General features: G+C 39.3%; 1 protein-coding gene across 3 annotated transcripts in view; it reads right to left on the bottom strand.

Annotated features, from left to right (window-relative positions):
- The window catches only part of FGD6 (FYVE, RhoGEF and PH domain containing 6), a 131,464-nt gene that overhangs the window by 16,041 nt on the left and 90,275 nt on the right, over positions 1-25,148 (bottom strand). For all 3 annotated transcript variants that reach the window (XM_059402333.1, XM_059402335.1, XM_059402334.1), the window contains exons 9-18: positions 18,499-18,549; positions 17,080-17,138; positions 16,926-16,997; positions 16,151-16,219; positions 15,534-15,617; positions 14,435-14,514; positions 7,700-7,802; positions 7,034-7,180; positions 5,922-6,024; positions 4,120-4,247 (exon numbers count right to left, since the gene is read on the bottom strand). In XM_059402333.1, coding sequence (XP_059258316.1) covers positions 4,120-4,247; positions 5,922-6,024; positions 7,034-7,180; positions 7,700-7,802; positions 14,435-14,514; positions 15,534-15,617; positions 16,151-16,219; positions 16,926-16,997; positions 17,080-17,138; positions 18,499-18,549 — 896 coding nt within the window. The remainder of the gene's footprint in view (positions 1-4,119; positions 4,248-5,921; positions 6,025-7,033; positions 7,181-7,699; positions 7,803-14,434; positions 14,515-15,533; positions 15,618-16,150; positions 16,220-16,925; positions 16,998-17,079; positions 17,139-18,498; positions 18,550-25,148) is intronic.

Genomic DNA, 25,148 nt, shown 5'->3' with positions numbered 1-25,148 from the left:
AGTTAGTCTTGTGATGAGAACTCAACATTGGCCAACACCTTGACTGTGGTCCTGCAGAGATCCCAGCTAAGCTATGACTGGACTCCTGAGATAATAAATGTTTGTTGTTTAAGCCACTAAGGTTGTGGTAATTCATTATGTGGCAAAAGAAAACAAATTCAGGTGGATTCTATGAATTTTAAAAGTCTACCTTTAGGTGCACCTGGGTGGCTCAGTGTGTTAGAGCCTCCCCCTTCAGCTCAGGTCATGATCCCAGAGTCCTGGGATCAAGCCCCGTGTTGGGCTCTCTGCTCAGCAGGGAGTCTGCTTCCTCCTCTCTCTCTGCCTGTCTCTCTGCCTACTTGTGATCTCTGTCTAATAAATAAATAAAATCTTAAAAAGAAAAAAAGTCTACTTTTAATCATATATCAATTGTATTAATTTCTTACAAATTTTATGAGAAGGATGATATATTATTATCTAGTGAAAAATTTAATATCTCATGTTAAATTAGAAATACCTGTTAAGTTCAAGTATATTTGTATGAAGTGACAGACTTATAGAAGACAAATGGTTTTTTAAAAATTAGAATGTTTACATTCAAATGAGATTTTGCTTAAAATGTAGTTACACTGATATACTACTATGTAATTATGTTACATGTTACTGTCATTGATCAAAATATTCTGTATGCTCCTCTTTTGAAATATGCCTAACTTAGTTGAGTAACTGAAAGTTACAATACTGGATAGTCATGCATAGTCCTCTATTATCTTTTTTCAGAAAATATTTTATTTATTTATTTATTTATTTATTGAGAGCACAAGCGGTGGGGGAGGGGCACAGGGAGAGGGAGAGAGAATTTCGATGAGAAGCCTGACATGGGGCTTGATCCCACAACCTGGAGATCATGACCTGAGCTGAAATCAAGAGTTGGACGCTTAACTGTCCTGATGCCCCTGTCCTCTATTATCCTTTTAAAAATAAAATTGGTCTTAAGCAGCTTAATCACATGAGTCACAAAGCTTCCCTTCCAGTGATTTCCTTTTTTTAAAATATAAATCAAGTCTAACTCAAGAGACATAGCTTGCCATTACTGAGCCTACTGAGGCTCTGAATGGAATTCTAAAAATGTCTTGAACATTACTGGAATAAAAACACAACTTCCCAATTTCTTTCCTTTTTTTTTTGTTTTTTTTTTTAAAGATTTTATTTATTTATTTGACAGACAGAAATCACAAGTAGGCAGAGAGAGAGGAGGAAGCAGGCTTCCCGCTTAGCAGAGAGCCCGATGCAGGGCTCGATCCCAGGACCCTGGGATCATGACCTGAGCCGAAGGCAGAGGCTTTAACCCACTGAGCCACCCAGGCGCCCCATCTTCCTAATTTCTTAAAAAGTTAAACCTAAACTACTATATGACCAGGCAATCATACTCCTAGATATATTATTAAGACAAATGTCCACATGGTAATATGTTCACACATTTATAGCACCATGATTCATAAAAACCCAAAGGCAGGAACAACTCAGATGTCCATCAACAGATGAATGAACTGTGGTATATGAATATAACAGAGTATTATTCACAAATAAAAAGAAACAAAGTACTGACACGTGCTATAACTTAGGTGACACGTGCTATAACTTAGGTGAACCTCTAAAATACTGTGAGAAATGAAAATAGCCAGACACAAAAGGTCATGTATATAAGATTCCTTTTATTTATTTTTTATTTTTTAAAAGATTTTATTTATTTATTTGAGAGGGAGAGAGCGAGTGCACAAGTTGTGAGGGAGAAGCGGACTCCCCATTGAGGATGAAGCCCCAGTGCTGGGCTTGATCCCAGGACCCTGAGATCATGACCAGAGGTAGACACTTAACCAACTGAGCCATCCAGGTACCCTCGTGTATGTGTGTGTGTATTTTTTTTTATGATTTTATTTATCTATGATAGAGATAGCAAGAGAGGGAACACAAGCACAGAGGAGCTGCAGAAGGAGAAGCAGACTCTCTGCTAAGCAGGGAGCCTGATATGGGGCTCAATTCCAGGATGCTGGGATCATGACCTGAGCTAAAGCAGATACTTAACAACTGAGCTATTCTGGAGCCCCTGTATATTTTTAAAAGAAAACTCTACACCAAATGTGGGGCTCAAACTGAGGACCCTGAGATCAAAAGTCACATGCTCTATCCACTGACCTGGCAAGGCACCCCTGAATAATATCCTTTAAATAGTTAATTATAAGTTAAGTGAATTTCACCTCAATTACAAATTACAATTACAAATAAAAAGACAAAAATCAAGTTTAATGGAAAGTAGAAAACTTTTACTTTTATAGTACTTAACCGGTTAAATTATTTTTCTCAGTTTGGTTGCAAAGGAGAAAACAGTGGTTCTCAAAATTTAGTATATATCCAAATCACAGAGAATGCTTGCTGAAGTTCCTGATTCTGTAGACTTTGGGTGGGGTCTAGGAATTTCCATTTCTAGTAAGTTCTCAGGTGATGCTGATGTGCTGCTTTGGAGAACACCTTGAGAGCCAGTGGAGCAAAGGAAGAAATAGCTGCTGCAGTCAGGAAGTAGGGATTTGACAGTGGAAGGTCGGTTTGTGTGGCTGAGTGGAAAGATGTACAAAATGTGACTGGAGTCAGGCTGAGTCAGTCTAGTCTAGACTAGAAATAGTTTTGTAACTTGCACTGTGGAGCTTAGACTAACAAGAAGAGCAAATTTAAGAATTATATTTATAAACTGTAACATTAGCATGGACAGGCGAACAATTATAGAAAACTGAAACTATTTCCATTGGTAAAGCACCTTTAAGTTCTGAAAGTCAATTTAGATTCAGAAACTGAGCGACAGAAGAGACAGTTCAGAGTACTAAATTGGCTCAACCAGTTTAAGAAACTTGGCAATTAGAACTTTATGTCCTCTTATTACTATTTCATGAGACTGGCTATATGGATCATTTACTAGTGTTTTAATGGCCATGATGGAATACACTCAATTTTACATAAAGAACACGATCTTTTTAGAGTTGTTTGCTTCCATTTTCCACTGCAGAACACTTCTAGAGTAACCAAGTAAGAGAACAAAATTTAAAACTCTACTCTGCTGGCCTCAAAACTGGTAGAACTAATTAATTAACTAAAAAAAATGGAGGTGGCCCAGGAGTGCCTGGGTGGCTCAGTCGGTTAAGCAGTACTTTGGCTCAGGTTATGATCCCAGGGTCCTGGGATCAAGCCCCACATCGGGCTCATTGGTCAATGGGGAGACCTCTGCCTGCTGCTCCTCCTACTTGTGCTTATGATCTCCCTCTGTGTCAAATAAATAAATAAAATCTTAAAAAAAAATTAAAACAAACAAACCAAAAAAACAGAGGTGGCCCAGATAGGCAGTGCTGTATGTTAACCAATGCTGGCTGACTGAACCCTGGTGATGCCTGTGGATCACGCCACTGGCAGTTTTAAATGTGCAGACTATCCTAACTTTTTACATTTTTCTTTTAAGTTGAAATGAAAGATAATTTACTATCAGTGCAGCTGTCTATAGCCAACCAATATTTAAAAAAAGCAAATGGTGTAGATTAGTAAATGCTAATTAAGTACCTAAAATATTCTAGACTTCTTCCCTCTGGCATAGGGTCTTATCAAAGTAATTTAAAAAATTCAAATGTTTAGAGACACCTGGGTGGCTCAGTTGGTTAGTTAAGTACCTTTGACTCAGGTCACGATCCCAGGGTCCTAAGATTGAGTGCTACACTGGGCTCCTTCCTCAGTGGGGAGCCTGCTTCACCCTCTGCCTGCCACTCCTCCTGCATGTGCTCTCTCTCTTTCCCTCTCTTTGACAAATAAATAAAAATCTTTAAAAAAAAAATTCCCATATGTCTACACTATCTTTACTTGTTACCATTTCTCTAAAATGTTCTCCAAACCTTTCAAGTGCCATTTTCTGAATGACTCAGGTCATATGGGAGACCAAGCAAGAGAGTGAGACATCAGCTACATCTAGTACTACTATTAAAATGCATGTCTTAATAGTAGTGGGAAATGACATCTTCCTTTATGGAAGAAAAACAGTGTTTTATATGCATATGAATAATTCAGCTTATATCAGGTTGCAAGTTTAATGGAAACACTTACTTCTTTGAGAGCAGCTGGGATCTTTTTCTGTTTCCTCCCTGATGGAATACTATGTAAGACTGATGATAAGGCACTTGAAGGAGATTTGTGATTTCCAGGAGATCCAATCTTAGGAGAATGCTGGTGATCTAAAACAAATCAGGTGCACTTATGTAGCCAGTGGTAAGCATTTTGCAATTCAATTTAATTCAGATCTATAAACACTGTTGCATAAAATATCTATGGAAGGACACTTGAGAAACTGATGACACTGAGACCCCCGGGAAAAAGATGAATGGCCGAAAGTTGAATGGGAGAAAGACTTTCCATTCTCTATGATTTTATGCTTTTTCAGTTGTAAACCATGAGAGGATGACCCTTTTGTGCCTTAGAATAATGAAACATGTTAATGCACTATCAATTTTAAATATATTATATAAATTTCCCTCCTGACTTAAAAAAAAAACACTAACAGCATCATTTAGTACCTAGATATATGATGGAATAAAAATGATATAATAAAGTATTAGAAAAGGGGCCATAAGACAAGATAGGAAACCACTAATTTTGAGTGCAGAGATTCAGGGAAAGCTGGGGAAATAGTAAGATATCTGAGTTGGCCATTAAGGTATAACAGGAATTTGCCAAGTCAAAAAGAAGAGGATGGACACTCCATGAAGAGAGGTCAGCATAAGCAAAAGCAGAGGTATGAAATTAGATAATCTATTTGGAGTATAATAAGGCTGAAGGAAAAAAGACTGGTTCTAAGGAATGTGAACTGTTGTTTAAGCCATGGGAAACCAAGGTCTTTAAGGCTGGGAAATGACAGTATCTGACTGAATTTAAAAGAAAAAAAAAAAAAAAAATCTGGCAGTAGAAAGGAGGAAGGATTTGTAGCAGAAAACCTGTTGGGAAACTATGAGTATAGTCCAGATTAAAAAATAGGGCTGAGATGAAAAAATTAAGAAGAAGGTCTTTGAGGATAAATCAGTCAAGATTTATTGACTAAAAATGGGTGTGGGTGATTAAGGAAGAGGATTTTAAAAATGAGTGTGGAAAGTTCACAGCCTATACTGTACACCCACAGAACAAAGCGGGGAACAAAAAGGCCAATGAAGGATTAGATAAATGTGTTTTCTGGGACCATGTATGTAACAGTTATTATTACTCCATAAATATATGGATTCTGAAATAGCATGCCGTCTAGTTTTATTCACTGAGACATTCTCATTTGGTGATGGAAAGCTATTCTTCGTGGAAATGAAGGACAACCTTTTTGAAATTCAGATCCTATATATAGGTTCAGGAACTGAACGAAAACTCTCTTCCCAAAATATAGACCTGAGCGGTCTGGCTAGCTGCATTCATCTTAACTGTGGGGATGGATACCTACAAATAATGAGCAGGCAGATATGACATCATTTTGTACTTGGTGAAAAGCTGGACATTTAGATATACCACCAAATCAGTCCAAGTAATTAGAAATAAGTTAACAAAGGGCCACCCAGTCAGTCTATGTCCACAGAGATAGATAAACATGATTTGTAACAAGCACACAGTTGGGAAACTATAAACTTCAAAATTACTTGAAAGTTAAAGTTCCCTTGTAACTGTTTTAAAGCATTTCATTCTGTAATTATATTTCTACAATTAGTATCCTATGCATTAAGAAAGCTTAATTAAATTACGAAAGCAAAATTCTTAACATTTTGAGATGACTATCACCAATCACATCGCTAATGCACCTGAGGAGATTCTTTCAGAAGGTCGTTTGGAAGCATCTGGGAATAAAGGAATTTGTTAGATCTTTACTTATTTATTACCTAGTTTCTGCAGTTCTTGGAAACAATGTTCACATACTCTTGCTGGTTGATTTTTCAGGTAATCTAAACCGTATTTATTTGATGAACAGGCTTGGCATACAATCTGAAAACACATTGGAATTATTTTATTTGGAATAACCTCCACATCAAACCAACGAGTAGGCCACAGTAGATAAAGCTGTCTACCTAGAGGGCTTTCAAAACCTTTTCTCAATCACTCTCACTAATACCTCTGTGGAGTTCAGGCCTGCGGTGAACTCACGCACAACACTACAACGGAAGATAAAGAGGACACACAATAGGACCGAGTGCTAACTCCATAAAATAAAATACTAAGAGCATTAACATGTGCAAAGTGTTTAAACCGTGAAGGAGGTACGTGAAGCCCTCAGTTAGCTGTACTTATCATCAGGGACATTGCCCATCACCATCGCTAAGTAACCACGACCACATCTGCTGTGCCTCTACCAAGCATCTGGCCCTCTACTAAATGCTTCTAAATAGACTCCGTTTACTCTTCACAGCAATTCTTTGACATCATTGTTACGATGCTCATTTGACTAACGAGGTCATGAAGACCTAGACATGTCACTGGTGATCATTTCAACACTCAAAGTACCTCTATTAAATACTTAGTATCTAGATAAAGGTAGTTTAAATAATTATTAGTCAATGTTTTTTTTAATGAAAACAATCTATTATTGACATTCTACAGTAATCTTGGTAAGTAAGGGTAAGTTCCCTAAAGAGACTGCACTATGCCTAAGTATTTAGAGAAAATATCATCCACAATTCAGTATCTTTTCTTCTCCCCGACATGATTTATAGGAGGAAATAAGCTTCTTCACTATGTACAGCCTGAAGCTATTAAAAATCACAAGGGAGGAGTGCCTGGGTGGCTCAGTGGGTTAAAGCCTCTGCCTTTGGCTCAGGTCATGATCCCAGCATCCTGGGATCGAGCCCTGCATCAGGCTCTGTGCTCAGCGGGGAACATGCTTCCCTTCCTCTCTCTCTGCCTGCCTCTCTGCCTACTTGTGATCCTTGTCTGTCAAATAAATAAATAAAATCTTGAAAAAGGAATCACAAGGGAGATGGATGTCAGTTTCTCCCACCTTCCCACAGGCCCGGCAGTGGTGTCGTCTCCAGGTCAGAGTAAATTCACTTGTGCAGATCATACACATTGTGGCTCTGGTATCAGGGATCCAGATGGGAGCTTTAGATCCAAGAGGGCTAACTTCCTCTTTATTTTCTGAGTCAGCCTGTGGAAGAATGACTTTTCATTACCTCCATGCACATAGAGTACTATAGAATCAAGCTATTTGGGGAGGGGGTGCACAATGGCAGCTCAGTGCTGATGGTGTCATTAAGGATGTGGTGGGCTATTATAGTTGTCATGTTCTCAGGATATTAAGATTAGCTATATCCTAATAATCCTTTGCTGCAAAATTAACTTAAAAAAGATGCCTGTAGTCATGCCAATGACAGCTGGTTACTTTCTTCCTTAAATTATATTGTATTTCCCCCATTTTTTACAATGAAGTTTTACAACCAGAAAAAATATGAATGCGCTATTTGTTATCACAGACTTGCCGTTAGACATTAACAAGATAGTTAGCTCTGAAATTACACCCACACTTACATCTTTCTGTGAAACACATGTTGCCTTTCTAAACCCCTGGGAAAAGTTTCTTTAGGGTAAAAAACTGCTTGAAATGCACTGAAGAAACAAACAAACAAACACAACAAAAAAACAAAAACCAAGAAGGAAAAGACAATACCTCATCAAGACTCCTACTAGGGCAGAATGTGATTCTTTTTTTGGCATACTCTTCTATTGACCTGGAAATTGCTTCTAGCCATTCATCTCTTTCTGTGGCAGAACTGTTGAGGGCAAAAGAAGGTTCCATCAACCAGACGTCAGCTTTTATTGTTTGCCTTTTTCTTCCTTCTTTTCCTCCTGCCATGGCAACAGATTCCACCACCCTCCCCAACAATGCTAGTCACCGGCAGGAGCTCTGAGGTTTGCAGGCACAAATAATCAGAGCAGGCATTAAAGAACACATAGCATTTTAGCAAATACAATGCTTTTTTTCTTCCCCCAAAGTACTGCTTTATACTTGTGAAGTCTCTTAAATTTGGAAGTTTTTTTGCTTAGTTTAAGAGTTAGTCATAGTCAAATAAATAAACCAAATCTTAAAAAAAAAAAAGAAAAAAAAAAGGAGCTAGTCATACAATGAATTACTATGGCTATTTACATAATCAAGATGTTTCCTGAGATATAATAGTAGAATTTAAAAATATTCCAAGGAATCCAGTTTCAAATCCAAATTTAAACATGGAATACTAATTATTTTTAGTATTATTAGTATTATTAGATTAGTATTATTAAATGTTACTAAAATTTTCTAGAAAGGGCACTGGAGTAAAGGAGACCTCTATCTGGCATCACAAACAGATGTTTAGGGAGTGGTTAACCAGGGAAAGAGCCTGCAATTGTTCTGACAGGGTTCCCCAACTTACGCCTCCCATCCTGCTACCCTCAGGCCATCAGGAACTAGGGGATTCAAATCTAGACAGAAATGGGCCAAATAGGGAGAAAGCCTGCTCAGATAAAGTATTCTGGTTCTGCTTTATTACAACCACACATCCTCCCAAAAAACGCTTGTATCTCCAAATCATTGTTGGCATCAGTACATTTAGTTTTGAATACTCAAGAATGAGAGGCACATTTTAGGTAGTGTGTGTGTTTCTGTGTGCATGTAGACAGAATTTAATAATCTCTCATAATAAAATAAAACCTATCATAATAATGGGAATGTGATTTTTGTAAGGAAATGTCAACTTGTTTTAGAAAGGCATAGGAAAGTATGTAGGAGTAAAATGACCTCTGATATCTGCGATTTGTTTTGAAATAATTGAGAAAAAATATTTGTAGCAGAATCTTGGTTAAGTTTGGTGTCTGGGTGATTGAATATAGAGTTTCATTGTATTTTTCACTCTAATTTTAAAAATACTTGAACTTTTAGATGTTTTTATAATTAAAAATTCCATTATCCCTAATGGAGTTCGTACCTAATGGTATGAACAGGCACATTTTCTTGATTTTGATGAATGCAGAGCAGGTCAGGAGATACTAAAAAACCACCTGCCTTCCCCACAATAATTATAGTCAGAAATTTACCTTCCTGCTAAATGGCTTAAGTGCCCATCAGACTATACACTCACATGGATATTAAAAAGTAGAAATCCACTTTACAAATACAATTTTAAAACTAGTATGTTTCTCAAATTTTCATTATATACCAAGAATAAAATAAAATAGAACAGCTCTTATTTTTCTAAGCCCAATAAAACCTGCCTCAATTTCCTCTACCACTCTACCATTACTGTCCCAACTAGCTGCCGTTTATTCAACAGTTATTACACGTCAGCCAACTGTGCTAAATGAGTTGCAAATCGAAATTAAGAGCAAATGTCATCACATCTCATCCTCAGAGCTACCCCACAGAATACATATTGGATCTTACACCCTCTTTCCCCAATACCATCACTATCACCAACCAGCACCATTTACTGATAAGCAAGCTTAGGATTTGAAATGTTGGACAATTTGTTTTAAACAACAGGCTACATGACCTTGTATCAGGCCCAAGTGTGGCTAAAGATTGAACCCTTCAGCACCGTGTTGTTCATCTCCGTTCTCTGAACTATACTATAAGAATATAGGCTTAAGCTTCCAAGTAAACATTCATAAAATAATACTGTCCCTCCCTCTCTCTCCCCTTCCTCTACTTTTTGGTGGAAGAGTTAAAAGCAGAAAGGCAGATGGTTAATTTGAGAATTGCCGTCTGATTTTTCTGGAGCCCTGGGAGCATGTGGAATGTGATTCGACTGTGCAAATCATGTCACATATGCTGTTCTTTCATTTAATCATTCCTGGCTCTCTCTTGTGTGGGGATCTGCCAAAACAATGTTTACCAGCTCTTGATAACACATTTCTCACAGACCACACACATTTGCCTGCAGTATTGAGTGGAGACATGCTAAGTCTTCTTTTGTAGCACAGTTAGAAGAATCAGCACCTTCTTCAGTTAAACCCACTTAAAATACAGTTAAACCAGTATTCTTTTCTTTATGGAATGTGTGCATTACCCAGAAAGCAAATTTGTATTATATAAGCCCCATTCTCCCATTGATTGGGATGCATTCCAAAAGACCTCCAGTAGCAGGGATTGCTGGCATGTTAGATGTTGCCACACTATTTACTCCTTGTATAACTGTGGAATGCTATTCTGAGGTCTAAAGGCCACACTATACCACTCATTTCAATTCATCTGAGTTACATTTAGTGAGAGACTTCTGAGGGCAAGGACTAAGCCATGAAACTAAGCACATACAAAACACACCACTTGTAAGGGCTCATCTCTAATTGAGGTGAGACACAAAAGCAAGTACCTACTGCATGATACAATAAAGGTAAGGTAGACAAGAAACAAAGAAGTAGTAAATTATGTTATTTAGGCAGCAGGGAAAGCTCTGCACAGGGAATGAGTATGTTAGGACTGGAAGAACTGAGGAGTTCGACAGAGAACCTTGTAGTGTCTCTGTGCACCGGTGTCTGGCCTCCCAGCTTTGGTTATCTTCTCTAAGCTCATGACTCCCAAATATATGCGATGTCTGGGCTCCCTTTGGACCTCAAGATCCTTACAGGCACTGTCTCATTGATGGCTCCATTTTTTTCTTTTCTTTTTTTTAAACTTAGACTTCATGCCCAGCCTGGAGCCCAACTTGGGGCTTGAACTCAGACCCTGAGATCAAGACCTGAGCTGAAATCAAGAGCTGGATGCTCAACCGATTGAGCCACCCAGGCGCCCTGATGGCTCCATGATTGATAGGGACCTCATATTTGATATGCACATCTGACACTAAATTCCTGACTCTTCCCCCAACGCTGCTCCTCTCCTGGCGTTTCCCGTCACAGGGAATGGCCTGGCACTATCTGGCACAGTGTACCAGTCAGAGACTTGCTTTTAATACCTCTGGGTCTCAACCCTGTGTCCGATTAATCATCTCCTTTACTTCCCCTCCCAAACCATTTTCCACCTAGCAACCAACTTTTAAAAAGGCCAATCTGATCACGTCATTCCCTTGTACAAGCCTTTCAGTGGTTTCCTGCGGCTCTTTGGCTCAAGCCCCAAATCCACAAGTTCTGCCTCAGCTTTCCCCTGTCCCTCCAGGTTTACCTTGGCTTTCCCTTTTATTCTCTATGTTCATGCCATTTTGGTCTTTCAGTTCTTTGAATTTGCTATGCCCTCTCCACCTCAGGGACTTTGTACACATTATTCCCAATGACCAGCAGCCTTTCTCTTTCCTCTTTGCCTTGCTCTCCAACTCCTGCTTATCTTTTTTAACTCAAATGACACAGCAGGTCTTTCAGGTAGCTATCCCTGACTGCCCTTTCTCCACCAAAGTTAGTCCAAGGTTCCTCGTTCTATAGCCTCATAGCACCTGGTTAGTTTTCCTGTGTACTACTTAATCACAATAATAGTTGATTGTGTTGACATTTTGCTAAGCGTATGTCTTCCCTAACAGAATGCAAGGTCAGGGAAGGAAGGGCCCTTTTAATTCTCCACATTATCCTGATGCCTGGTCTACAGCAGACGCTTCATATTACTGAATGAAGGGATGAATTCCAGGCACAGGCAGCTGCCTATGCAAAAGGCAGAAGGAAGTGAGGTAGGCTGGCGTGCATGGAGAACAAGCAGATCCATGCTGGCGGAATATGCCATGCTCTGGTGGGGGTGCAGACGGGGAGAATGGACAGAGATAAGACTGGTGAGGCATACAGGACCCAGATCACAGAAGGCCTTCTCACCTCCTTCCTACATATTACTGTACCTGTTCCCTGTGGTGGGGGGGCGGGCGAGCTCAGAAGAAGAGCATGGTACACTAGATGTATTCAATATGTGTTAGCTTCCCCTCCCTTTATCGAGAACTTTCCAGTTTTCTTGTTTTTCCTGCATAACCCAAGTTCAATCCATCAATAATCCTATTAACTCTCCTTGATTCCAACCATTTCTTACCATTCTAGTCCAAGAGAGAATCATCTAGCCTCCTACCTGGTCTCCCAACTTCTATTCTAATCTCTGATGGTCTATTTTCTATAAAGAAACCAGTGTCCTCTTCTAAAAATATACCTAAGATCACACCAATTTTTAACTTAAGACCCTCAGATGGCTTCCCATCACATATAAAATTCCAATGACTTTACTAAGGTCTAAGAGGCTGATCTGGACATCCACATATTTACCTGGATGGCAACCAAAGAAAGAAGGATTTACCATCATTTCCCTCAATTATTTAATTGTTAATAAAATGGAATTTTGTTTCTACCAAAGCATATTTTTACTTAGGATATTTAAGTGCAACTGAAAACCTAACTTTCCTAAAGATACTTTCTCTCTGGATATTTGAAAATCACTTCCTTTCCTTTTTTTTATTTTCTAAAATTTTTTTTAGATTTTAATTATTTATTGGACAGAGAGAGAGAGCACAATCAGGAAGAGCAAGAGAGGGAAAAGCAGGCCCCCCTCTCAGCAGGAAGCCCGATGTGGAGCTCGATCCCAGGACCCTGGGATCGCAAACACCTAACTAACTGAGCCATCCAGGCACCCAAAAATTACTTTCTTGATATTAAGAATCAAGCTTAAGTATCTGCCAGGAGCCTGATGCACACAGGCTTGATGTTCCTTGTACTTTTGTTCAAACTAAAAAAAAAGGGTCTAGTTCCAGGTGACCAAGAGTTTACCATACTCTCTAAAAATTAATCTACAGGATGCTTCAGGTACCCCCCAGAAACTGCTTGCTTTGGCAGGTAGATGGTTTCAACAAACCTCAAACAAACCCCATTTGTCTTCTTTTCCCAAGATCTGGTGTTAGGCAGCAGTGGCTATTCCATTTCATAAGAGTGACAATGACCCAGGGGGCTGCTCTTGTCCTGATTATGGGAAGCCAGACATTTAGATCTCAGTCCTTGACATCCATGGACATAGGCAATATTATAATGGCTGAAAGCATCACTTTCACCATCAGATATACCTTGGTTAAAACTTGAGCTGCAGGGGCACCTGGGTGGCTCATTGGGTTAAAGCCTCTGCCTTCGGCTCAGGTCATAATCCCAGGGTCCTGGGATCGAGCCCCACATCGGGCTCTCTGCTCATCAGGGAGCCTGCTTCCCCCTCTCTCTCTGCCTGCCTCTCTGCTTGCTTGTGATCTCTGTCCATCAGATAAATAAATAAAATCTTTAAAAAAAAAAATTGAGCTCCATTGTCTATTAGCTGTATAATCTTGGATGTGTTATTTAACTTCCCTGAGCCTGCATTTTTTTTCTCATCTGGAAGATCAAGACAACACCTACTCTCCTAGTTATCTTGGAAATTAAAAGAGAAAATGAATTATAAGTTCAGCATTGGGCCTGATCCCAGGTAATAAATGGGTCCGGTTGCGACTCTAGCTGCTATTAAAAATTCTGATTGATTTTACTGGTATAGACACAGCTGGAAGCAGGCTGCCTGGGTTCAAATCCTGGCCCTGACACTTAATAGCTGGGTGGCTTTTTTAACCCATTAAATGGGTATAAAATTAGTAAACTCACCTCATTAGGTTTTTACGAAGATTTAATGAATGAACACATAGAAAGTGCTTTGGATAGTGCCTGGCACAAAGTAAATGCTACGTAAGTGTTTGCTACTATTTTTATATTAAAGGTTAGATTTGAGAGCTGCCCAGACTTGCTATCCCAATCCAGCAGTGAACATGCTGTGGCTGCTAGTGTCTCTTCAGCCAAGTCCTGCCAAACATTCACTTTGGCCATGTGGCCAATAACTGTATGAGTCATATAGCTTCTAATTTCCTTGGCACTTCCTTTATGTAATGGTAATATATTTTGATTTACACGTAAGTCACTGCAGGTTCCATTTTGAGGCAACGTGGTATCATAAATAACAACAGATTTAAAAGTAAAAAGTTTCTTTTTGTATCCTGATTTTGCCAGCTATGTCCCATGAAGACAGAAATGTACTTTTTCTCTAACTTAGGTCTTCCTCATTTTTAATGAGATGACACCTACCTCGTAGGTTTGTTACGACCTTTCAATGTTACGTGAAAACTTCCTAGTGAATTATAAAGCACTAGGTGTCTTTAAAAACATTAGGTGCCATTGTAAAAGGTTTGAAGTAGTCACTAAAAAAAAAGAAAAGATCAGCAAGGCACTTTTCAGCATTATTATTCTCTTCACAGAATATTTTTATTTCTGCGCTTCAAACACATTGTTGGATCAGCAATTAGACATTTTACCTACATGGTAAACCAAGAATAAACTCCACGGTTTGGGGACTGAAAAGAAGGAAAAAAAAAAGAAAAATAGGTCTAGCAGTTTACCCAAATGTAGGAAGTGCTGGAGATGTATGACCCTGTAATCCTGGCAAATGTTCACACAGATTTCAGAAATTTACCTGGCTGAGAGGATAAAGGAGCGTTCTACACTTTCAATCTTTAGTTCATTCTGATATGCTTCTTGGGTGGGTTTTCTGACCTTAAAGAAAGCAAAACAGTTTCAGCAAATTCAGCCTATTGCAAATCTCTTCCCTGAAGCTGCTTAATGCCTTGGCTGCTGTCAGCCACCACCAACCTTCAGACTCAACTTTATCTACCATGACTCTCCTTCAACTGCTCTGTGTGCCAGAGTTAAATGCCTATATATACATACACATGTGTATATGTATACATACATATACATGCCCACTTTCCCACCTTCAGCCCGTTGCTCACTCCCTCTACCTGGAATGAGGTGCCTTCCCTGCATCTCAGTGTGGCCAAATGTGACCTATTCTTTAAGGCTTGTGGCTCTTCCTCCAAAGACTTACTCAATTCTCCCTGTTTCCTAGCTGCTACCAGTTCCTCCACCAGGTCCTACTGAAAGCTGCACACTCCTTGTTTTCTGAGCGCCCCCCCCCATTTTTCTTTCTAAAAAGATCTTATTTATTTCTTTATTTGAGGAAGGGTGGTAAGGGCAGAGAGGGGGCGAGAATCTCAGGCAGACTCCACACTGAGCACGGAGACTGACTCTGGGCTCAATGTCACCACCCTGAGACCATGCATGACCTGAGCTGAAACTAAGAGTCGGATGCTTAACCAACTGAACCACCCAGGTGCCCCAGGACTCCCCAAAACATTAATTGTACCTTCACAGTGACATTTATTACTGTCTATTTTATAGGTATTTATGTGTGGTTTATTATCTTCCCGACTCTAGTTGCTGAGCTTCTGGGGGGGCGGAGGGTGGGGAGAGACAAAAACAATCATGATTCAACTCATCTTTGTATTTTTTACCAAATGTCTTACCATGTTTTGTTTATAGTTCTCAATAAACACCTCATGAATAAATGAATGTATGAGTAAATAAATGACTAATGAATGAATAAATAAACATATAAACAGTAACATAGGGAGAGAGAGAAAAGTCAAGTATGTAAGAAAGACAGTTATCTTTGGGCTTTGTCTCTAAATATATTTGGGTTAAGAAAAGAAACATCTTCTAACAGACGCACAGACCTTCATTCCAGCCAATGAGAGCATATTGTTCAGTTTATACATCCCAGACTGCATTGGTGTTGTATACAGCAGGGCATCGTTAAACTGAAAGTAGAAATATTTCATAGAATGAAGTAAAGCAAAAATGTCAGCTACCAAGACATTGATAAGACACCGAAATAAAAGAAAAATATTCCTTTCTTATTAAAAGTTCTCTGAATAAAAACACTTCTCTGAATAAAAACACTTATGTCTGCTTATATAAACTATGACCACCCAGAATACTTTATTAGATTAAAAAGGCAATTTCTAGAACATGTGCTTTCCTTCCAAGTTCTGTAACAGATATGTTTTCTGAATTCTAAATCCCACTAAAGTATTACAATATAAATAAATGATGGAATCAACTTTTCTAAGTGAGAAGTGACATAAACTGAATTCAAAAAGGAAATAATTTTCTGGTTCTACATCATGAAAGACTTTGTTTCCGTTACTTGAAATGCAAGTAAGCAAGATAGTCAGCCAAAGATCCCACTAAATCTCTCCGAATGTGTTAAGCTCATCTGTCATATACAAATGTCTCCTTCCATTAGGCAATTATCCCCTCTTCTGGCTCAGAAACACAGACAGTCACTTACCAGGAAAAACACTCGGGGCTGCATGACTTTCCGAGACAGCTTCATCAGAGTTCCCTCTTTGAGAAAAACCTGATTCACCCAAACAAATGCCCATTTAGTCCTATCATAACACAACTACAATATGCATATAATTTGTTTTTCAACTTTCTTTCCCCAGAATTTTTTTTGGCGGTAGGGCTGGGTGGACATAATTTCCATGTACTTTTTTACAGTCATGGTTTCTTCTTAAACCTTTGAAGGAGTTGGACAAGCCGGCAGTTTCATAAATCTAGTATTCATAAATCCAGTCCAGGGGTACTATGTGGTCTGAAATGTAACTGACTGAGTGTGTACTTGATCCTGAAGTACAGCCAATGTCCTGACAATTGCATTTTGTAATTTTGCTGAACTCATTCCCTAGGCCACTTTTGTGCTCTATGAGGAGCACCAAAATACAGTTTTCTCCCTCCCCTTATAATCCCCTCTTACACTCAAGATCTTAACTGAAGTTGTCTTTAAAGCTGTGTGAGGTCAGTTAGTATTATACAATAAAATGATTTTATTTAATCAGTTACTCTGTGGGGTCCCTTGCCATTCTCCTAATTGAATTGTACTTTTTGTCACAGTGACTTAAGTCATGAATGTTTTGAATGGATAGAATGAACCTAGTTGATCCAGATAGAGACAGTGGAGAGTAACAACAATAACCTATTTTCATAACTGAAATGCAAAATAGCTATAAAAGGTGTCTAAGTGCATCACATTACATTTGCAAAAGGCAGTCTAAAACACTTACCCGTCCAGGCTGCACTATTTCATGGTGTCCATTTAGGCTGTACTGAATCTGCATAAGCTTCTGAAAGTTGTCCTACAGAAAGAGAAGGTGTAGCACATGAAGGCCTGGGCCCCCGGTTCAACAGTCTGTCAGCCACTGAAATCAAGATACTTACGCCTTGCTTCATGGTGTCATTGGCGTGGTTGGCGACTTCTATAACGATAGCAAGGGCATCTGAAATGTGTAGAAACATCAGGTTAGTCCAGTGGCTACAACATCAAGCAATTCCAGATGGCAAGATAGTGAATTTGTAACAGTGAGAAGTGCCACGGGAGCAGCAAGGTTAACTCTGAGTAGGTAGAAATACGGACAATGAGGTCTGATGAGGACAACAGCAAGGAAAAAACAGGACTCATGGAAAAAAAAGAAGTCCGAGAAAGACTCTAAAGGAGATGTTACAGACATTATGTATCAACAGTATGTCAGACTTGCTTTGTGCTGAGCTTTGATTATCTTGTTGAAGTTTATAAGGATAAGGAGAGGACTTCACACAGAAGTTAAGGACCATTCCAGTATGAACTGCCTTGGGAGAGAAGTACCCTGGGATAGGAAACCAGAACTATGAAAACTGATGATTTAGAGGGTCATGGCTTACCTTCCTTCTCTTAGTTTAATCCCGAGAGGGGAGAAATGCCACAAAGAAGCCTACTAGGCCTGAGATGATGACATGCATTACTTTGTGAACTGACTCTTGGTTTTGGGTCAGTTATAATCTCGGGCTCATGGGACTGAGCCCTGACTTGGGCTCTGTTCTCAGCACAGAGTCTGCTTGTCCCTCTCCCTCTGCTCCTCCCCCCACTCATGCTGTCTCTAAAAAAGAAAATAGAAAGGTGAAACACTTGCAAATAGATGATGTTAGAGAAGTAAAAATAAAATGATTAAGAGAGCAAATAAGAATCTTTACAAAATGGGTAAAACACCTCTTCTGTTTTGTAATCTGAAAATAAAAAGTATGCACAAGAAGTGTGACCAAAATTCAAAAAATTAATGGGATGGACATGGACTTCAAATTAGAGCCAGGGATATACCTATAGCATTTGAAAGAGGAACTTTGGAGATAAATAGAAAGAAACACAGCTATCCTGAACAGAATTAATCTGTGTATATGCGTGTATATATATATAAGAGAAAGACACACACTTACACAGTAGATTAACCTGTGAATGTCAGTGAGTCCCTCGTATTATAATGAAGTTTTCCTTTAAGTGCTGCTTTAAGTGCTAAGGGGCAGAAGGTGGTAAGGCAATTGTCCAGCATTAAACAGTCCCAGAATATGCTATTTTAGACTGTATCCCTGATTTGTGTAGTTTGACCACTTCACAGACTCGTGATTTTTAAGCCTGAAATGACCTTGCAGATCAACTGGTTCAATCCCTGCTTTCAAAGCAACAGACATCTAGAGAAGGTGAATGTACCACTGGCACAGAGTGACTGAGCATAGAAGAAACCCTCCTCACTCCAGACAATGCTGGGTCCTCCAGCCAACTGTAATAAAAGAATTTCTGCAACAAATTAATACATGAACGTTATTTACCTTGAGTGTCTCTGTAATCTCCAGAGTCCTCTAGAAGATTTTTCAAATAATCTGTAAGAGGGAAAGGAATATGATATTTAGTAAAATCAAGCACTAAGGAAAAAAATCATTTCATCTTTCCTACTCAATACTTCAATCAGTCTTGTTGATTTATGTATGTGTTAGTTTAATGTGTGCTAACTTTCTAAAAATGTGAAAAGAATAAAGCCCTGACATGCACTTGAAATCAGGAATAGGCTCAGAGGTAGAAAGAACTGCAGGGGTCACATTGGTCATTTTCAAGAGGAATCGGTTACTGAGCACAGGGTCTCAGCAGAGCCACAACCTCTTTGTGGCAAGAGCTAGAGACTAGAGATCCAGGTCTCCTGATGTCCAGTTCAGTGCTTTTAGTCCAACACAGAGGAAATGCCTTAATTTCAAATTGGAAGTATGTCCAGTACAAAATTCTAAGCATCAGTAGACCGAGTGCCTAAAGGATTTGTCAGTCTAGGAGTCTAACGATCAGAGAATTGCAGAGGAATACAATACATAAGTCTAGAGCAGTTGTTCTCAAATGGGGGTGAATTTGCCCACCAGGGGACATCTGGAAATGTCTGGAGACATTTCTGATTGTCACATCTGGGGAAAGGGGGTGCTGCTGGCATCTAGTGACTACAGGCCAGGGATGTTGCTAAATAATCTACAAATGCACAGGACAGCCTACAACAAAGAATTATCTGACCCAGAATGTCAACAGGGCTGCAGTTGAGAAACTCTGGTCTAAATGAAGAAGGTCTTTAAGTAAGAAGGTCTTTAAGTAAGCTACATGGTATACAGTCATTCTTGTAATAGAGAAAAAAAATTAATGCACTGGGTTATATTTCATGTCTTTAATACCAAGGGAATGCCATGGAATCTCAAGGTATTTCATTCTCTGTTGAGAAATGTTGGATGGCTTCCCACTGCGTCTCAAAACAAATTCTGACAAAAAAATCCCAAAAAACAAAAACCACACATACAAAAACCCCCCAAACAGAATCTGTTACCTAGAATTTAAATTCCCCTCCCCAACTACATGATCCCCACTCACTTTTCTGATTTTTTTTTCTCTACTACCTAACACAGGCGCTTTTGTTCTGACCAAAGTCTGATTCTGCATAATACCTTAGATGCTTCCCATGTGGTCCCTGGCTCCATACGTTTTGTCGTTGTCTCTAATGTTCTCTTCGGTTGAATCCTTTTCTCTGTCTCTGCATATAAAAATTCTACTCCTGGGGGCACCTGGGTGGCTCAGTGGGTTAAAGCCTCTGCCTTTGGGTCCTGGGATCGAGCCCTGCGTCGGGCTCTCTGCTCAGCGAGGAGCCTGCTTCCGCCCCTCTCTCTGCCTGCTTCTCTGCCTACTTGTGATCTCTGTCTGTCAAATAAATAAATAAAATCCTTAAAAAAAAAAATTCTACTCCTGTATTTCAAGGTTCATCTCAAATTCCTCCCCTCTTTTCAAACTTTCCATTTGAAAGAAATATTCTCTCCCTTTGAAAAATAGATCACACAGTAGTTACTTTATATCTTCTATCATTTTCTCATGAGACTCAAAGCTCCTTGTGGGCAGGACCCATATCTGATTCTTAGCACTTAGTGAGGGCCTTTGCATACATGGGACAAGAAATGCTTAATGGATAAAAATATAAATAATTTTCTTAGACCAGGATTGTGTTTGGGTCAAAGGCAATAAAGGCTGAAAGCAATCCTAATGCCAGTGGAAGTTGAGAAAATAAAAAGAGGAAAGGTACAGCAAGAGACTGCATTTTTATCAGAATCAATCTCCATTCAGCAGCATTATGGAACAGGTGTAATTTCATGCATGGATTGATGAAGTCATGCTCAAAGACACAAAGGAAAACTTGGGTGTTAGTGTCAGCTATTTAAACTCAATAGATCACACACACACACACACACACACTGTTGAAACTCTGTACATCTTTGAGACAGTGATACAAGAACCTGTATGAGTCTAGACATGCACACTGTAAATATCCACCACTGGCAACAAGCCCTGGAGAGACACTGCGTATGAGGACATGGAGTTTCTGTGTACCATGGAATAAGTTCCATCTTGCCAGAGACCATCACTAGCAATTCAGTTCTTAAAGCAATCTGAATGCACAAGTTGGACAGTATGCTACCAATCACATGGATAAGAAAACCACAAAAATTAACAAAATGCCCTCTTTACACTTAGATGACTTTGCTTCACCTGGAGATGTTAAATTAACCTAATCTCACTCTGACCCCACTTGGAATGCAATCCATTTATAAGCCATGTTTGGTGAGTCCAAATATTTAACTTTTCTATGCAAGTGATAGGGCTAAGGAGAAAAACCTACTCCTCTTACATGTTCTTCATATCTAGGCTGTCTCCTTGATCAAAAGTGATGTTCCTTAAAGCTTCTGGTCAGGTGAAGACTGTGGAAAGGAAAGCAAATTTACCTAAGTATCAGATTCATGTCAAGTTCCTACTTTGTCTTTGACTTTTGTTCTTTAATAGAGAAGTATACCCAAGCAAACGGGCATGTTTCTCTAAACCAAGAGAGCTCTATGGAAGATGTCCGTATTAGGAAATACTGACCTCAGAATCATGGGGCTGAGTCTGATAAGCCTGAGTTTCATTTTCGTTCCCTGAGCTCAAGTTCAGCTGCTGCCTGCCATCCTGAACTTTCAGGAACAGAGTGGAAATACAAAATTGGCTGATTGGAAAACCCACCACTAACATGTTGCAAAATCACACTTTTAACCAAGGAGGTGCCCTATTGGCAGGGCACCCTGATACAGGATATCGTTTTGAGAACTTCCACCTTTTCCAGGAAGACAAGACCCCCCTCAGTTCAGAATCACTCAGTGCCTTAACTGCAGAATGAGAAGAATGTGACCAATCGGCCTCTGAGTCAGACGGGAGGAGCACTGAAACCACCAGCTGCCCCAGTGACTGCTATAACCCAGGTGAAGCCCAGGAACAGAGACTAGACAGACACGCTTGTGTGAGTCATAGGGAATTCTTACTTTGTACCATTTAGAACCTAGTATCCTGGATGAGTTTCCCGAGAAACAGTGACAACATAGTAGTCATTTCGATGTGCCATATTAGACTTAACAGTATTCCATGACTTTCCTGCTTCTGCCAAACCAAACTAGGCATTTTTTAAAACTTCACTAATAAAAAATGCTTCAAATGCTGTTAAGGTTATTCATAGTAAAGATAAAAAAAAGTTGACTGCAGCGAGCATGGGTACCATAAAATGTACTTTCTGGCCACCAGGTGGCATCGTTGATTAATAAAAGTTAATTAACCCTATTATCACCATTAGAAGCACAAAATTAAGCAAAGCACAGCATGTGCCTCAAGAGATATGCAAGTTAACTCTGTTGTCATATATGACAACAGAGTTAAGAATAAGGGCATAGCAAATACTATATCTTGTGAGAGGTCTAAGTTCCATGTATGTATATATATATGTAGGGTCTTAGTAAGTCTTATCACCCTGCTTACCTAATCAAAAAATAATCAACTTAAAGCAGAAAACTGTTCAGAACTACATTAACCTTTCCTAAAAATGAGTCATCTGTGGGATTCTGGGACATTAATTCAACAACAATCTGCCAGATTCCTGGACGGCGTGCTGAGAAACGGTTGGTGGCAGGGCACAGAGGAAATGAGCATACTGGACAATAACGTTCCAAAGTCCAGAGTTTTGATTTTGAGGATGTGTCTTGCTTTGTATTCCCCACATTTCTTCTTTCCTTCTTCAATATGTAATGAGATCAGTGACACATCCAGAATTATGGGATCCAGAGAAAAGTAAGTCTAGTCAATAAGCTCCTTTGCCAAAGATTCAAATTTTAAAAGAAGCAACTAAGAACAAGCCTGACTTCTGAAACAAAGTACAGATTATGTTAAACACCAAAAATAAAGGCCAGGTGTCACGTTGCAAGACACACTGCTGCCATCTTCAAAGCAGCCTGAGGAAGTGGTCAAGAGCCCTCACTGAGAGTGAGAGGATAGATTCTTAACCATCCAGCTACCTTTAGCCAAGGCAGGGGACTTTGGCCATGCCCTGTAGCATTTCTGTGTGTCAACATCCTCATACGTAGAAGAAAGTAAGGCGGGGGCGCCTGGGTGGCTCAGTGAGTTAAAGCCTCTGCTTTCGGTTCGGGTCATGGTTCCAGGGTCCTGGGATTGAGCCCTGCATCGGGCTCTCTGCTCATCAGGGAAGCCTGCCTCCCTTCCTCTCTCTCTGCCTACTTGTGATCTCTGTCTGTCAAATAAATAAATAAAATCTTAAAAAAAAAAAAGACCAGACTGGAAAACTGTAATGATTAACATTCTAATTCATTAAGAAGCATATATATTTTTTAAGATTTTATTTGTTTGTCAGAAAAAGAGAGCACAAGCAAGGAGAATAGGAGGCAGAGGGAAGAGCAGGCTCCCCACCTTGCAGGGAGCCCACTACGGGACTTGATCCCAGGACCCTCCCTGAATCATGACTGAAGCTGAAGGCAGATGCTTAACTGACTGAGCCAGCCAGGCATCCCTATGAAGCATTTTTTGTTTTTGTTTTAATTTTAAAATGTATTATAGGAAATTTGGAAAACTAAATAATGGAGAAAACTCAAACTATGCACATCTCTCTAAAATAACTATCATGGGGGCGCCTGGGTGGCTCAGTGGATTAAGCCTCTGCCTTCAGCTCGGGTTGTGATCTCAGGGTCTTGGGATAGAGCCACGCATGGCATCGGGCTCTCTGCTCAGCGGGGAGCCTGCTTCCCCCCTCTGTCTCTGCCTGCCTCTCTGCCTACTTGTGATCTCTCTCTCTCTGTCAAGTAAATAAAGAAAATCTTTTAAAAAATAACTATTATGATTTAAAAGTATTTCCTTCTGTTTTTATAAATCCTTGATTTTACTTAATTTTAATAACATGAAGGATTTTATAGCCCACATCAAGTATTCTAGCCCACATATTCCCCCCCCCCACAGGAATAGCTAAACATTATCCCATGATAGGGATATATTACTCCCTACTTAGGTACCGTATTAGATTTTTAGGTCATTTTAAAGTTATCTTGTTTTGGCTATTATAAATAAGATAGGCCATATATTCCAATTTGCCCATAATGATACTGCTGTATACCTACTGCACTCTTGAAAGTTACTGGGCCTGAATAATGAACTGTGTAATCATTTTAATTATAAGTAAACTGATCAGAATCTTAATATATTTGTCTATTTCCAGAGTTCAGACTATTTCCTGATCAGTGAGAATAAAGTTTTTTTTTTAATACTGATAAGCAGGGGTGCCTGGGTGGTTTAGTTGGTTAGGCGTCTGCCTTTGGCTCAGCTCATGATCCCAGTGTCCTGGGATGGAGCCCCACATCAGGCTTCCTGCTAGGTGGCGAGTCTGCTTCTCTCTCTGCCTCTGCCTGCCCCTTTGCCTACTTGTGCTCCCTCTGTCAAATAAATAAGTAAAATCTTTAAATATTAAAAAAAAAAATACTGGTAAATATTTATCATGAGAAACCTTCCTTAAAGGGATATACCAATTTAAAATATTATAAATAAATGAGAATATCAATTTCACCAAAATGATCCAGTTATGTGTATTGTAGTTTTTTTACTGATGTAGCAGTAAACTGAAACCTTGTTTTATTTTTATTTATTTTTTTTTAAAGATTTTATTTATTTATCAGAGAGAGAGAGGGGGAGAGAGGGAGCACAGGCAGACAGAATGGCAGGCAGAGGCAGAGGGAGAAGCAGGCTCCCTGCTGAGCAAGGAGCCCGATGTGGGACTCAATCCCAGGACGCTGGGATCATGACCTGAGCCGAAGGCAGCTGATTAACCAACAGAGCCACCCAGGCGTCCCTGAAACCTTGTTTTAATTGAGATTTATGATTTAGAGGATGATACTGTGTATTTATTATGCATTTTCTGAGGAAACTGTTCCTATGTTTAGTCCATATATCTATGGGAGTTTTAAAATTCTTAGTGAAAAAGCAATTTTTTTCATTTTTGCTACTAATATATTTTCTGATGCATGTTTATCTTTTAATTTTGATTGTATTTTAAGCCTTTATAATGTTTTTATTATTTAGAATAGTGGAAAAGTATCAATATTTTCCTTTATAATATCTTTATTTTTCTGGGCTTAGAAAATCATGTCTCCTCCTTTCTCTATCCTTAGAGTTTGGGTTTTTTTTTAATGCTTAGAGTTTTAATAAAGAACACACTCTGGTTTTTTTTCCTGTTTTTACTAGAGTTTACTGCTTTATATTTAGTTTTCACTTTAATTAAGACTTTTTATTTTAAGAGCAGTTTCATATTCACAATAAAACTGGGGGAAGGAACAGATTTTCCACACACTTCCTGCCCCCCCCCCCCCGCAACATGCACAGCTTCTCCCATTATCAACATCCTCCACCAGAATGGTACATTTACTACAGCTGAAGATCCCTCTTCTGACATTTCATTATCACCCAGAGTCCACAGTTGGGTTGTACATTCTAGACGTCTGGACAAAGATAAAATGACACATACCCATCTTGATGTTATCAAACTGAGTATTTTCCCTGCCCTAAAAATCCTCTGTGCTCTGCCTATTTATATTTAGTTTTGATTTTTAGT

The sequence above is a fragment of the Mustela nigripes genome, chromosome 6 (assembly GCF_022355385.1).
Source record: "Mustela nigripes isolate SB6536 chromosome 6, MUSNIG.SB6536, whole genome shotgun sequence".
In the NCBI taxonomy this organism is placed as follows: domain Eukaryota; kingdom Metazoa; phylum Chordata; class Mammalia; order Carnivora; family Mustelidae; genus Mustela; species Mustela nigripes.
Note: the sequence above shows the minus strand (reverse complement) of the source record. Positions and strands in the feature narration are given on the sequence as shown.